General features: G+C 34.2%; 1 protein-coding gene across 1 annotated transcript; it reads left to right on the top strand.

The window, feature by feature from the left end:
* The first annotated feature begins 6,748 nt into the window (after positions 1-6,748).
* LOC148599219 (uncharacterized) lies at positions 6,749-15,466 on the top strand. The gene is made up of 4 exons (XM_088557174.1): positions 6,749-7,619; positions 7,962-10,698; positions 11,956-12,130; positions 12,836-15,466. The coding sequence occupies exons 1-4, from the start codon at positions 6,751-6,753 to the stop codon at positions 15,355-15,357; spliced, it is 6,303 nt and encodes a 2,100-aa protein (XP_088413300.1). The 5' UTR covers positions 6,749-6,750; the 3' UTR covers positions 15,358-15,466.
* Positions 15,467-15,811: the final 345 nt, after the last annotated feature.

The raw sequence follows: 15,811 nt of genomic DNA, 5'->3' as shown, positions 1-15,811 counted from the left end.
TCATTTCAATTTATGCTCTTGTGTTTAACACTGCAGCGTGCTTATATGGGATATAAACAATCGGAAAATGAACAAAACAGAGTATGCTGTACAAAATATATGCTACATGAAATTCAACTATTCAATAATAAGATAAAATTCGATCTTATTTTAATGCATGAAAGATTTCGTACTTGGGACTGCGTTTAATCCAAAGATTCTAGAAAGGACATTACCGTTTTTTTCCCTAAGCCGATCAGGAGAACTGAAGATTAAATCATGTGACTGACTATCCCTTATTCCCTTATAAATCACATTTTGCATGATCCTTAGCTGGAGTGCTACTTAACAAGAATACGTGGTATTTAAAGAGGAATATCAAGACCTTTTAGAATCATTATGATGTGATTATATATACTGTTTCATTAAGGATTTTCGTGTAATTCAATTTGACTATTCATGTGGTAATATTGTTTTGAGTGATCAGTACAAACTGTAACAAAACAAACAATCAATTGCTTGCAGAATAAGAGTATTATTCATTTTGAGTTAAAAGTTTTAATTGTTCAGTATACGCGCGTCGTTATTTTTGTTTACCGAGCTTCCTGACAACAATTCTCTTTTATTACTCCATTTAACTACAGGTGCAATAATTCATGCTTTATGTGTATAGTTTAAGATTCAATAGATATTTTGAATATCGTCTAGACTGTTTGAAAGCATTAGCGATGGAATCTCTTATCCAAAGCTTTGTATTTTAAAACATCTTATTATATTTTACTGTTATTATTATTTTTTTATGTCTGTCTGTGGTAATGTTTCATTTCTGATGTTTTCTAAATTTTCAATGTAATTAAATTCTGTTCAATACTTTATTTAACAAAACAAAACAGCTTAGTCATAAATGATAATGTTAGTTTAAGGTTTTATGTAAAACTTACCTGTGAATTAACGCTCTCGTGATAAATTAACTTTTGGTGGAAAAATTGTTTGAATTAAATTCTGTGCAGGTACTGGAATGGAATAAGAAATTTAATGACTATACCAAAAGAAGTGTAAGAATAATAGGATAATTAATAGGAAAGATGAATTACTAAAATATGATCACGAGTGTCAAAGAACGACTAGATTTAGCGAGAGATCAGTACTTATTCCGTACATGCCTTAAATCTTAATACATGCCTGGCACGAGTAATAATATTTTGGTTATTTTCAATAATCAATTAATTATCCAGTTTATTATACGGATTTTCTTTGCTATTTTCAACAAAAAATTCAAATTTTGTTAAACGCGTATTGATGTACGTATTGTGACATTTTTGTCGGAGGGAGTCCGAGAGTGAAATTGTCGAATTTATCTATATCATAGCTAATTCTATAACAAAATGTACGTATTTGTATTCATCGAGTTATTGATATATATATATATCACTATAGAAAGAAGCTAAAATCACTTTAAAACATATCACTACAGAAATAGGTTACCACTTCGAAACATATCATAATAAAAATAGGCCAACACTTCAAAACATATCTCTATAGAAATATGCGAATACTTCAAAGCCTACCTCTATAGAAATGGGCTAACACTTCAAAACCTATCAATATAAAAATAGGCTTAAACTTTAAAATATATCTCTATAGAAATAGGCCAAAACTCCAAAACATATCACTAAAGAAAAAGTCTAACACTTCAAAACCTATCACTATAACAAAAGGCTAACACTCCAAATCTATCATTATAGAAATAAGCTTCGAAACAAACCCCATATCTATTCTGCACGTCGCAATTGCAAATAAAGTATAGTTGAGTAAAATAATGGTGATGCTATAACGAAATAAATTTTATGATACATTAATCATAAATTAAATGGTCTATAGTAAAAAGGAATACTTTTCTAAGAAGATAATATAACTCCACCTGATTAGCAACATTTTGTTTATCTAAATGTATGGTACTTTTGAAAAGAGGTCATAAGTTAAACAATCTGGCATGAATATTACAGTTTCCACTGGAATAAAAATGCTACATATTTTAGCAGCATCTTAACCTGCCGATGTACCTGAGTTTATACAGCGTATAATTCTTGTGAAGCTTCCTTTTTGTTTAGTTATTTTTGTGATTTCCTTCATGTGTTTCCGGGCGATGAACATGAAATGGACAATGACGTGAACAAGAAATGAAAAGAGATTGTGACAAAATGATAAAAGGGTCGACAGGTCCGGAGAAAAAAACTTTGATAGGGTGAACAAATCGGTTCTCATTGTGTAGATTGATACACCATTGCAATCCACGGTAATATTATCTCATATATTCTTTGCTGTACTATTTGCTACTTACTAGTACTATTTTGGAGCTCATTAACTTATTACTTGTTTAATTGGGGTAAATGTTTTAGTTTTTTTCCCCTGTGTGTTCCTGCTGAGTGATTTCTTTTTCGTGTCCCTACAGAACTTAAAAGTATGCTTTCGTAAAGCTTGTCGTCAGTACGTTTGTGTCATTGCTTTGGATCTTTATGTGCATTTTAATCTTCTTTAACATCCCTGAGCAACAGATTTATAATTGAATCACAAAGGTATGGTGTACAAGAAAAGAAATTTAAAAAAAAAACTACAGATATATTTGTTCGTCTTAGATGACTTAAGTAGTCGTGACAACCTTTGTTTATAAAGCACGTGGATACAATTTTATTTTTAAACTCAAATGGTGTTTTTCGAGAAATGTATTTCAAAACATCTTATCTAGTTTTATTTCTGCTTGTTTTTCTTTGTTTGATGCTTCGTCAGCTTAGAGACGCATTAAAAATTTTCAACTGAAAATAAGGTTATTTGTTGTTGTATTTTTCAATAATTAAACAGCAAAAGCCATTAATAATGATTTTACGTCATGCTTGTTTTGTTCGGTTTTGTTTGATGTGATCTTACCTTCGGCTCTAAAAGCAAATTAATCAATTCAATTTCGAAAGTTTGAAAGGAATATTTTAGTACAAGAATAGAATAAGAAATTCTCTTTATTAACTAAATCAAAGGAAGTCAGAGGGTAATCAAGGGACCTAAAATTCTATCTGAAAACAAACGAATGTAATTAGTGATAAAGACCAGACATGGAAGAAATAAGTTAATTTGAAAGTTAATTGACGAATAATTTAAATGTATCCTTTTTATTATTATTATTTTTTTTTTTTTTTTTGCATTATTGTTTTTTATTTATTTAGAAAACACTACTACAATTTGGTCTTGCACCATGTATATTTAGACATCCTTTCTGAGAATTAATTCTAACATAATTTGTTGCTTCACTCCTACTGTAAAAATCAATGTTATTTACTTATACAAAAAAGATTTGGATAAAAGTTTTAAACGTCCCAAAATAGTTGTTAAAGTAAATCAGATAACGATGTGTTTGCATGTTTTTATTTATTTATTTTTCACACCAACTACATGTACTTGTAAATATTAAATGTGAGACGCGAAAATTCTTGGCAGTGAATAAAAAGGTAAACAATCCTTAAAGGACTACGTAGATATACACAATATAGGTACATTGTCGAAAATCATTGAAGATATGTGATGACGCGACGGAGCGGGTAGGAAATGCGAGGCTCCGTCGAGCTATTTCCCCCGTTCCAAGCCGAATACACATATCTTCAATAATTTTCGACAATGTACCTATATTGTTTTTATCCTGTTATATTAATAGTTTTGTGCGTGTGTACATTTTTAAAATAAAATTTTAAAATGCATATCCCCTGAGGAGCCCCGATCGTTAAACCCGAAGAAAAAAATTAATACGCATGGCGCATCACTCAGTAAACATTGAAATTCAATCCGCACCATATAATCCGTCAAAGCTGTTTGAAGAAAATAAGCAATGTATCAAAATTTATTTAATCCAAGAGACAAATAAGTAAAATGAACAATAAATACAAATATTTTGAATGTTGTAAAGTCGATTTTAAGAACATTAAAGTTTTGAATTTCGCGAGGAAGATGGAAGCTGACTTGTTTCTGTTTGGTATATGGCAGTAGAGTTCAGGGGTGAAATTTGTGCACTAGTTTCTTTGGGATTTGAAATATTTGTTTGAGATTTTTGAAGAAGAGGAGGCAGTTGTGTGGGCAGATCCATAATGTAGTGTTCCTCTGATTCATTATCTTGGGGTTTAGGCAGTAATAAATCCAAGACCATAACAGTTTCCTGGTCATTTGTCTCTTCAAGAGTTTTATCATATTGTAATGCATCAATTTCTTTAAGTGGGGACCAGTTTATGTTAAATTGTGACGGACACTCTGGCTCCGAGTCCGACATGACTGAAATGACATGGGAAGTCGTCTGCAAACTGATAATGAATCAAATCTGAACGAGATTTTGGATTTGCCATATATATGACGGTGAAAAAAATACAAACAAAATCATTATTTGGTTTATACAAAATCTTTTATTTCATTCAGGTGAAAACGAAACAAAACAGCAAAAAAAAAAGATTAACCGGAAACGCAATCGCAATTTGTTGATATCGTATCTATGGTGGCAGCCATGATTAATTTACGCGTACCCGAAAAAAGTAGTTCCGCCGATGACGTGAGTGGGAGGAGCCAGAAAGTCGATAACCTGCTAATGTACGGATACAGCAAAAACAATAACCGTATACCCTTATTCGTTTAACAAATAACCTCATTGCAGGATAAAATATAATTTTTACTAGTAAGTTCAAACTTAGCAGTCATTCCATGATCAATATTTTCAAGTGAATATAGGTCTTAAAAATGAAAAAAAAACATCAAGTACAAAATGTGCAAATCTTTCTCAGCAATTCAAAATGGCAAATTTTAGAACTTGTAAAGAATGTTAAAAACAAATTGCAAACGTTATGTAAAAGTCGCTTTAAATTATCCTCATACTTACGAGATCAAATGAATATCACATCATTAATTTCCATACTACTGAATATTCATATACACGCAATTACAATGATATCTATACTTAATGCATACAAATAAGAGACAGCACTTTAATTTTATTACTTTAATATTAATAATTATTCACGGATAATTTTTGTTTCAAAATCGGTTTATGTTTTTTTTTTTTCGCGTGAATAAGTTCCTTAGATATATAATTAACAAAGCACTTGTAGACCTTATCTTCATATTACATCAATGAAGGCATGCAGAATAACAGGTTGCATACGCAGGTTATTTTAGATTAGAAGAAAATCTAAAGTGTAGTTGGTTCTGAAGAGTGTGGCTTCTACAGGAGATTTCAACAAATCATAATAAAATCAAAATGCTACTAGACTTCATTTATCTGCCTCTTCCCTCTCATTGATAAAATTATATTTATTAGTATACATAAATAACATATCACATTTGTATTTTTCTTGGGTTGGCCAAACCAGTAATTTAATGTCAAACATAAACCGTTATCAATGAGATATGCATCGCCTTTCGTACATTGTCGCTTTGTTAAATATTTGATAGAAACATATGTTACAAATCTTATATCAGTTATAAGCAGTAAAGTGGACAATATCCTAAAACATCAACTATCGTTTTCAAATATGTACAGGATGGTACAATAAATAATGTACAGGATGGTACAATAAATAATGTTGGTGAAGATGTTTGGTGAAAGGTAATTAATAGGTTGTAAAACTACCCCCCTCCCCACCAACCTCCCGAAAGGACACGGGGATACTTGTGGATATATTTTTTTCAAAAAGAAGACAAAGAACAACACTATTTCAGTCAATAATCCGTTACTGATGGGATTGTGCATTTTACGAATAGGGCAATGTGATAGATTGGTATTACGAACATAAACTTTCAAGACAACAGACCGTGACAACGGGGGCATAAAGAAGAAGCAAGCGTGAAAGTGAAATGTAATGCAACTTTACACTAAACATCATTGACCAAGCGCGAGATTTTCATATTTCAGTATTGACCATGCACAAGTGGTTCATGTAAATATATTTCGTTTTGTTTGAACATGGGGTATTATAGTAAGGGAGATTTTCTTGTTTTAATATAAAGTCAGAATTTCCTTTAAAATTCATTTGTTTTATATTCTAAATAATATGTGTAAATAAATTATAGCACAATTTCTGAAGGAAATTGTGTTGCGTTTTATGTTTCAGTTTGTTTCATAATTTAGCTTTTCATTGTTGTAAATATTACTTATTGAAGGCATTTTTATCAAATTTGTACAATTAAGTCTAAGTTGTCAAATTATCTTTTGAGTGTTAGTAGAAGTTATTTACTCTAGGGTCAATCCTTTGTTCCCAAACATTCTTAATCCGGATGTAAAATGAACTATCTAATTAAGCCCATTGTGTTACTTAAGATTGAACAGGTGACAAACACATGGGAGATTAATACCACATCACAACCTTTGTTCCGCAAAGGAAATAGTATATTTTTTATATTCCTACACGTTTCCTTAGGTACGAAATTATTTCTTTATTTTTATTGGTTGATTTTGAATTTAGGCCTTAATTCCATATAAAAAGAAATGTTCCGTCCGGTGCGGCACTTTTATGACGCATCGGACGAAAATAAAGTTTTAAACCAAACTTTTATTTTCTATTATAACAGGCCACCGACCAAAGACCTTGAGTCGTTTCTGTCGTCTGGCTCAAACAACCATTACTACAAAACTCCTCTACACAAACACCTGAGAGCTAGTTCCCAAAATTTGCTCTACCGAAAAATACACCAAAAGCATATTACATCAAGTGGTGGAGGACTTAAAATCCCGAAGTCAGGTGTCGGTGTATGGCATATTGGTTAAGATCTTCTGGAACAGTCGAAGATATGCCTGTAGGAGGAGCACCCATTAACCAGACCATTGAAGTCCACCAGGAGATGGAGACCAATGATGATGGCAGGGTGGATGAAACAAGTGACACTGCAAGAAGACAAGATCCTCCTGTAGTGACCAGAACTGAGGTAACTCCCCAAGTGCAGCCAATTGCAGCAACTGCTGCTACACAGCTACAACAGCCATTGCCACAATTTCAAATGCCGGTACCACCGCATTTAATGCCAGTGAGAAAATTTAGTGGTAAAGGTTCTGTTGTGCAATGGTGGAAGTCATTCCTGACTTACATGACTTTACAAGGACTTACAGAAGCCAGTATATGCCAGTATTTTCCTTGTTACCTTGAAGGGAATGCGGAATATTGGTATAACAATCTGAACGACAGTATAAAAAAATCCTTCAATCTACTAAAAGAGGCATTTTTGAAAAGATTTCGACCCACACAGCTAAATGTGGAGCTAATGGATATTTCTCAAGGCGAACAGGAGACAGTGGACGACTATATTCACAGGGTTTTAAAACAGTTTGCTGATGCTGATGTCACTGAGAATTCATTGATGACCAAAGCTATGAGAGGACTAAAACCAGCCTTGGCAAACATAGTGATTCCACAGGATCCAGTCAACATGGAAGATCTTCGCGTGCGAGCCTGTAGGGCAGAGATGACATTACTTGTGACAAAAACACAACCCGCAGGTGATGTAAATGCAGTCATTAGAGATCTGATAGGACAAATAAATGAACTGAAAGCTGGTAATGAAGCAGTTATGGCAGCAATTAGTGATCAATGCCGATTCAGACACCAACCGACGGAGCAAAATCAGTATAGACGTGGTAATGCAAATTAAGGAGGTAGCAGACCAAGACAAGACAATTTTAATCGCTACAGACCAATGCCACAAAACAGACAACAGAACCACAATACCAAATGTTCCCGTTGTAATCGTGAGTATTGTAGATCAAGGAATCAATGTTTGGCAAGATTTGAAACTTGTACTGAATGTAAAAGAAGGGGACATATTAGGGCGGCTTGTTGGTATAACCCTGCAAACATGGTGAATGGTAATAGGAATTAGGGGTGCGCGCCTATCTTTAGACACCCGTCTGGAGATAGGCACAGAGATAATGACTGTGCAGATGTAAATTTTACAATGCCTTTGCACAGGAATACAACTGAAGTGCATATTGGGGATAAGAAAACTTTTGCTTTAGTTGACACTGGGGCATCAATTAGTGTTGTCAGTAAAGAGTTTTTTGACAAAACATGTTATGCTAAGTCACAAATGCATGAATCAAAATATAATGTTATAAAAGGAGTAGGTGGTGATAGATTACTTGTACTTGGCAGAGTTGTTTTAGAGGTAAAAATTGGAGGTAAAGCTTTGGAATATCCTTTTCATGTTATTGAAAATATCCATCACTCTTTAATACTGGGGGAAGATTTCTGTCACTTTTACAAGGCAGTAATAAACTGTGGAACAAAAACCCTCCACATTGAAGATGACAATATGAGCTTAGTGTCTGCTATTTATGAAGCAGCAGGTTTAGCTAGAACAGTTGAATCTGTGGTTATACCAAAAATGTCAGAAACAGTTATTTCGGTTTCAGTTTCAAAACATCATCATGGGTCACAAGTTATTTTAGAACCTAAGCCCACATTGACCATCAAACATCTTGTAGCTGCCAAGTGTGTAGTATCTGTAAACAAAGGTAAAGCCATGATGAAACTACTCAACCCTACTTACAAGGACATTGTGTTACCAAAAAGACAAGTCCTTGCAGATGTAGTAGCAATTAATGAGGCTAATGTTTTACCTTTAGACACAGAGGTTGCTATAAGTGACAAATCAAAGTCAAAGTCTGATGAGTCAAAAACTTTAAAATTTGATTTCACAAATTCAGATTTAAATGAAAGCCAAAAGAAGGAACTTCTTAGTTTATTAAACAAACATAAAAAGGTTTTTGCAAAAGACTTGAGTGAACTTGGAGTAACAAATGCTTACTCGCACCAAATTGAAACTGTACCTGGGGCTAAACCTGTAACTTTACCAAGTTATAGAACTTCAGCTCACAACCGAAAAGAGATAGATAGGCAGGTTGAGGAGATGCTTCAAAATGGTATTATTGAGCCATCAAATTCTGTTTGGCATTCACCTGTTGTTTTAGTGCGAAAGAAAAATAATGAACTTCGCTTTGCAGTCGATTATCGACGTCTCAACAAAATTACTATTCCTATGTCTTTCCCTTTGCCTCATTTAGAGAGTGTCTTTGATGCAATAGGTGATGCAAAGGCAAGGTATTTTTCATCGGTCGATATGAGGTCTGGTTTTTGGCAAATTCCATTAGACCCATCTTCTAAGAACAAGGCTGCTTTTATCACACAGAATGGTGTGTACGAATGGACCCGTATGCCATTCGGATTGACAAATGCGCCAATCAGTTTTCAGACTTTGATGACATCAATACTTCGTGGGTTAAATTGGAAGTCAGTTCTGGTCTATGTTGATGACATTTTAATCTTTAGTGACACCTTTGAGAACCATTTATCTCACTTGGCACAAGTTTTTGAACGTTTGGAAAAATTCAATCTCAAATTACACCCTGACAAGTGCCACTTTGCAGTGAAAAAGTTAAAATTTCTTGGACATATTATTTCACAAAATGGAGTTGAGGTAGACCCAGAAAAGACTGATGCTGTTAAAAGCTTTCCAAGACCCACAACACAAACACAGGTCAGATCGTTTATTGGTGTGGCCAATTATTATAGGAAATTTATCCCAGATTTCTCAAAAATTGCAGCTCCCCTCAATGCACTCATGTCCAAAGACAAGAAATTCTGTTGGACTGAGAAATGTGAGGAAGCTTTTAACATTTTAAAGGAAAAGCTGATTTCGGCTCCTATTTTGTCTTATCCAGACAGTTCCAAAAAATTTATTTTGACATGTGATGCTTCAGATAAAGCAATTGGCTATATTCTGGGACAAGTTTCCTCAGATGGTAAGGAACATGTCATTGCATATGGTGGTCGCTCACTGAATAAAGCAGAGCGAAAATGGAACACCACAGACAAAGAATGTCTTGCTATTCTTTGTGGTGTCCGTGCGTATCATACATACTTATCATCTGGTAAGTTTACTGTGTACACTGACCACAGGGCTCTTTGCTTTTTATATAATTCAAAAGATGCGCGTCTCCAGCGTTGGTCCATTAAATTACAGCAGTATAATTTTGACATTGTTCACAAACCTGGAAAAGCCAATTTTGTTGCAGATGCTTTGAGCAGACGTGAGTATCCTGAAAATAATGATACACAAGTTTCTTCTGTTTCAGACACAGTCAGTGAACAAGAAGTTCCATCAGATCAACAGCAAACAGTAAATTCAGTTTCAGAACTAGTAGAAAATATGACAGAACCTTCTCTTTCAGACAATCCTAATAAGGGTCAAACAGAGTACACTGAAATCCGTTTCTTCCGTCCAGGTGAAGAACCACCAATTATTGGTGTTATACAGACAACACCAATAAATGAAGTGCTAACTGACAGTCAAACTTTATTTCAGATGCAAAAAGACAGCCAAGATTTTAAATTTATTGTAGATTATCTAACAAATGGTAACCTGCCAGACAATGACAAAGACAGACGTAAATGTGTGTCAGAAGCTGAGCATTATGAAATAATGAATGGTTTACTCTACCATTTAGGTCAACGCAGGTGCAAGGGTCAGCAAGAGGACAAGAAATATATAAAACAACTTTGTATACCAAATGCTTTACGCCCAGACCTTCTACGCAGCTATCATGATGGGATGGCTGGTGGTGGCCATATGGGCATCTCTAAGACGCATGCGGCGATTAAATGCAAGTATTGGTGGTCTACCATATATGGTGATGTTGAGCAATATGTAAAGCATTGTAACCGTTGTCAAATGTAGATTATCTAACAAATGGTAACCTGCCAGACAATGACAAAGACAGACGTAAATGTGTGTCAGAAGCTGAGCATTATGAAATAATGAATGGTTTACTCTACCATTTAGGTCAACGCAGGTGCAAGGGTCAGCAAGAGGACAAGAAATATATAAAACAACTTTGTATACCAAATGCTTTACGCCCAGACCTTCTACGCAGCTATCATGATGGGATGGCTGGTGGTGGCCATATGGGCATCTCTAAGACGCATGCGGCGATTAAATGCAAGTATTGGTGGACTACCATATATGGTGATGTTGAGCAATATGTAAAGCATTGTAACCGTTGTCAAATGGCAAAAAGAAATTTTAACACGTTCAACCCTCCTCTAACTGCAATGCCAGAAGTAGGAAGATTTGAACGATGGCAAATTGACATTCTCGGCCCTATTCAAAAAAAGCCCAGAAGGCTATCAGTACATTCTTCTTGCCATTGACTCGTTTACAAGGTGGCCAGAAGCATTTCCTTTGAAATCCCAAGAGTCAAAGGAAATTGCAAGAGTTATTTATAATGAAATTATTTGCCGTTATGGAGCAATGAGGGTTCTTTTTTCGGATAGAGGGAGATCATTCATGTCACAGTTAGTGCAATCAATGTGCGAAATTTTCGATATTACTCAGCATCACACATCGTCGTACCATCCAAGAACAAATGGGTTGGTGGAACGACAAAATTCCACCATTGCGCAATCCCTGCGAATTTATTGTGAGAAAAATCAAGATAAATGGCCACTGTATTTATCAAGTGTGATGATGGCTTTTAGAAAATCACCATGCTCCACTTCAGTGGAGTATTCACCCTTTCACATGATGTTTGGGGAAGACATGAATTTACCATTTGATATTGCTCTTACACCAAAAGACAATTTAGGCCAATCGGCAAAAGATCATGTGAAAGAAATAAAAGAACATCTTCAAATTGTGCATGAAATTGCAACCAAAAATGACAAAATTCATAAAGAAAAAAGTAAAGCTCTTCATGATCAAAAAGCCAAAATTCCTGATTTTAAACTTGGTAACCGAGTTCTAAAAGCCATCAACAAGGTTCCTGTCGGTCAGTCTCACAAATTATATGACAAATTTGAAGGACCGTACCTCATAACACAAAAAGGTCCAAACTACACGTACAAGCTTTTGGATCTTAGGACTCAAAAGGTCCATAAGTCACTCATAAATGCTTGTCATTTAAAGCATTATAATGACCCAAGTGACCAATTGGACATAAGGAATCCAAATGAAGAGGATCTTGTGGATGATAATGAGGATCAGAATCAAATTCAACCAGATCAAGTTGATCCACAAGATCAGGTTGTAAATAATCAACCTCCTCCAACCCCTCCTCAACCTCCTCAACCTCAGGTACAGGGTAGGCATGAAAATCAAAATAGGGAAATTACAGAATATAATTATAATAAAATAGCTGGTGCTAGGTTTAGACGAGGGAGACGAGAATTTAAAGTTGAATGGGCGGATGGTTCTTCTTCATGGGAACCAAATGAGAGTTTTAATGCTGATATACTTGTTCAGTTAAACAACAGGTATACCAGTAAAGGAACAAGAAGGAAAACTTGTTTCAAAAATAAATCAAGGCAAATTCAATTTAGGTAGAAATTCAAAATTACTGTTAACAGTTATACATTTGTAGATAAATATAACAAGATATCATTAATTTCGGAAATGATATAAAATTATGTCAAGAATTATATTCAAAGCAAATAGTAATAGAAAAAAAAAACATAATACATGTAATTATAATATTAATAATAATAATAAAACAAAATAATAATAAGGGTTGTTCCATGAAATCAGATCTGCTGACCCAATGTATGATTTAAAGGTCATAGATTTTGATGAATTGTCCAGGGCGTCCATATACTATTTTTCAAGTTCTTTCGATTATTTTGGCAATTTTTCTCAAAAATACAGGAATTCATTTCATTTTCTAAAAAATAATGTGTTGTGGTCACCGTTTCACAACTTGTTGTGAGTATATAGTGCTATTGTATGTCTGATCAACATACACCCGACTCAACATCACATTAATTTTTTTTTCCATTTTGTCTCGTTGTAGGTAAATTTTGGACAATTCAACGGAGTCTCTTCCTTAAGATCATGGTCCTTGTAACCGTTCTGATGAACAAACCCACATACGTCAAAGCACAGAAGACAGAACAAGATAAAGGTCTCGTGCAAAGAATAAACTATGGTGTTGTTTTCAAGAAACAATCATTTTTGTACCTGGCATCTGAGTCATGGTTACATACATTCAGAATTGATTTACCAAAAGATGTTAGGCTGACAAGGATGTCGATGTGTAACCAAACAATTCATGAATGTTCATCACTTAATAATATGTTAAATTTTATTCACTTTTTACATGATTCAACTGAATCACAGTTATTACAAACGATTCGGTCAATTCACACTCTGGTGCCACAGTCAAATATTTTTAAGAAAACTCGTTTATCGAGGTCTCTTTTACCTTTTATTGGCAACTTGGCCAAAGGTATTTTTGGATTAGCCACAATGGGGGATGTCAACCTGTTAGCTAACCACATAAATGCTTTAAATGCAAGGACACGCATGTTTGCAAATGCATTACATCAACATGGTGAACACTTGTCATCCTTTATGAATCTAGTTGACAACAGAACATCTAACTTGATGAAGGGCATACAACAAAATGCAGAACACATACAAAAAGTTACACATAATTTTTATAAAACTATGTCTTCTTTTCAGCAATCTATGAGTAACATGTCAATTATATTAATTAACCTTGTTAATAATGGTAACATTTTGAGAGAGAAGCTAAATCAACTGCAATCAAGTATTCAAAGCTTAATTGAAGGTAGAATCTCTCCTTTTCTAATACCAAAGCACATGCTAACTCAAACCTTGCACAAAATCCAAAGAATACTAACAGAGTCACACCCAGGCTTTTATTTGACACACTTTAATCCTTCTTACTACTATACCCATTCTAATTTCCTGTTTGCTCGAAACCACTCTGCACTTTACATAACACTACGTTTTCCTGTTTCTTCACATACCAAACCCCTAAACTTGTACAAAATAATATCCATGCCTGTCCCAATAAACCACACATCCAAGCATGCTACCAAGCTTGTTTCCCTTGCTAACTACTTAGCTGTTACTAACAGTCACGACTATTATACCACTCTGACTACTGATGATCTTACTAATTGTGTGCATGGTCAGACAATTTTCTGTCCGTTTAATGTAGCACTTACACCAACACAGGTTCCAGGGTGCACCATTGCATTATTTAACAATGATGTGGACTTAGTTAACAAGCACTGTAATTTCAGGTTCTTTCATAACCATCTTATTACTAATATTGTTGAATTGACACCCACTTCTGTTTTGGTCTACCGAAATAACAATACCATTACACTAAATTGCCCTGATCACCAAACATTAATACCACCTTGTTCTCTATGCATTGTTAACATTCCTTGCAAATGTTCTTTGTCTTCTAGAACCATTTACTTTGCACCAAGGTTAGTTGAGTGTTACAGTGAAAAATCACTTTATCCAACAAATGATACATCAGATTTTTCAGTGCTTCATCCAGTAAATCTTGCATTATTGACACAGTTTTTTGATGAGGACAGACTAAAACATCTGTTAGGGGACACTACATTTCCATCACAGGTCACACTTGAGGTACCTGATTTTAGAATATATTCACACAACATGTCAAACTTACTTGCAGCAGATACAGAACAACACTTAAATCTTAAAAAGATGGCACTAGCTGCAAAGAAGGATGCACAAATTTTTCAAACATTAACAGAACCACTGCTAACAGGGGACATCCAACTACAATCTGAGTGGCCAGATTTAAATGCAATTTTGATTTTTATTACATTTACCATTGGATTTTTGTCATTTATTACTTGTATTTGCTTATTTTACAAAGTAAGAAAAATGGCAACTGCCATGTTTATTTTACAACAAGTGTCCCAAGCTAAGTCACAAACTGTGCCTTCCTTTATTTATCATGCCCCGACTACTCGTCAAAACTCTGCTGATGATGAAACCAATATTATAAACAATTTTATTTCTTCTGAATTTTCATGGATTCATGCTTCTGTAGTACTAAGTATAACTGTTCTTGTATTGTTGGTCATTATTATGATATTTGTTTATAAAAAGAAGTCGAAAAAAGCTACTATCATAGCTATAGAAATTACCTCTGGGGGGAATTGTGTTATTGTGCCAGTTGTATCATTATCTCTGTGCCCATCTTACTGGGATATTACCACGCCAAATATCCCACGGGTAACTATGTCATCATTTCCTTCATGCAAATTGTTTACTACATGGAGAAATTTTACAATTACAAACAAACTAACAGGACAGTCTATTGCTGTTCCTTCTGCTATTGATGTTGACTTTTTCACTTGGCGTAAACTAAAAATAATTTTGAGTCAGCCATTTTGTGCTTATGTTGTTATTATTCACCATGGTTATCTCTCCTTGTTACAAAACCAACAAGTTGATCAATCTAAAAATGTTAACGATATTGATGTAAAAGAAGGATCGACATTATATCCACAATTGTAAGCTACATTCAGTACATTTGTGAAACCTTGATCTGCAATACTAAAATTTTGATACAATTACATTATGTTCAAATTTTGTTATAATTGTGTTATAGTATTGTTTGTTTCATTTTATGTCTCTTATATATATATTATGTCTTACCATCTTCTTTTATATGTTTCAGACAATTTAACTGAACCTGGTACTAAAAGATCAACCAGTTCTATCCCATATTTTTTTTTTCTATTTAAAAGTTATTTATCATGATACTTGGCAGATTAACTTCCCTTCTTCCTTATAGTTGACATGTACGGACGGATGGTTAATGCTATCACCTGCAAGACAGGGGATGCTTCACAAATGACGGACACATAGCTATAATGGTAGGATGGTTAGTTTCATAATTTAGCTTTGGGGTCCAAAGCAGTTGGAGCACAGGGGAATTATAGTAAGGGAGATTTTCTTGTTTTAATAT

This window comes from Perna viridis, chromosome 13 (assembly GCF_037379345.1).
Source record: "Perna viridis isolate PV_CMFRI_1.1 ecotype Kerala chromosome 13, ASM3737934v1, whole genome shotgun sequence".
Lineage (NCBI taxonomy): Eukaryota > Metazoa > Mollusca > Bivalvia > Mytilida > Mytilidae > Perna > Perna viridis.
This window is presented reverse-complemented; position numbering and strand designations above follow the sequence as displayed.

What these genes read in the sequence shown, in the direction of transcription:
- LOC148599219 (XM_088557174.1), top strand. Translation starts at nt 6,751, where the DNA reads ATGGCATATTGGTTAAGATCTTCTGGAACAGTCGAAGATATGCCTGTA. An exon ending in CAACCGACGGAGCAAAATCA is followed by an intron (nt 7,620 to 7,961) that starts GTATAGACGTGG and finishes GCCTTTGCACAG; the next exon opens with GAATACAACTGAAGTGCATA. An exon ending in ATGGTGATGTTGAGCAATAT is followed by an intron (nt 10,699 to 11,955) that starts GTAAAGCATTGT and finishes TGTCATTTAAAG; the next exon opens with CATTATAATGACCCAAGTGA.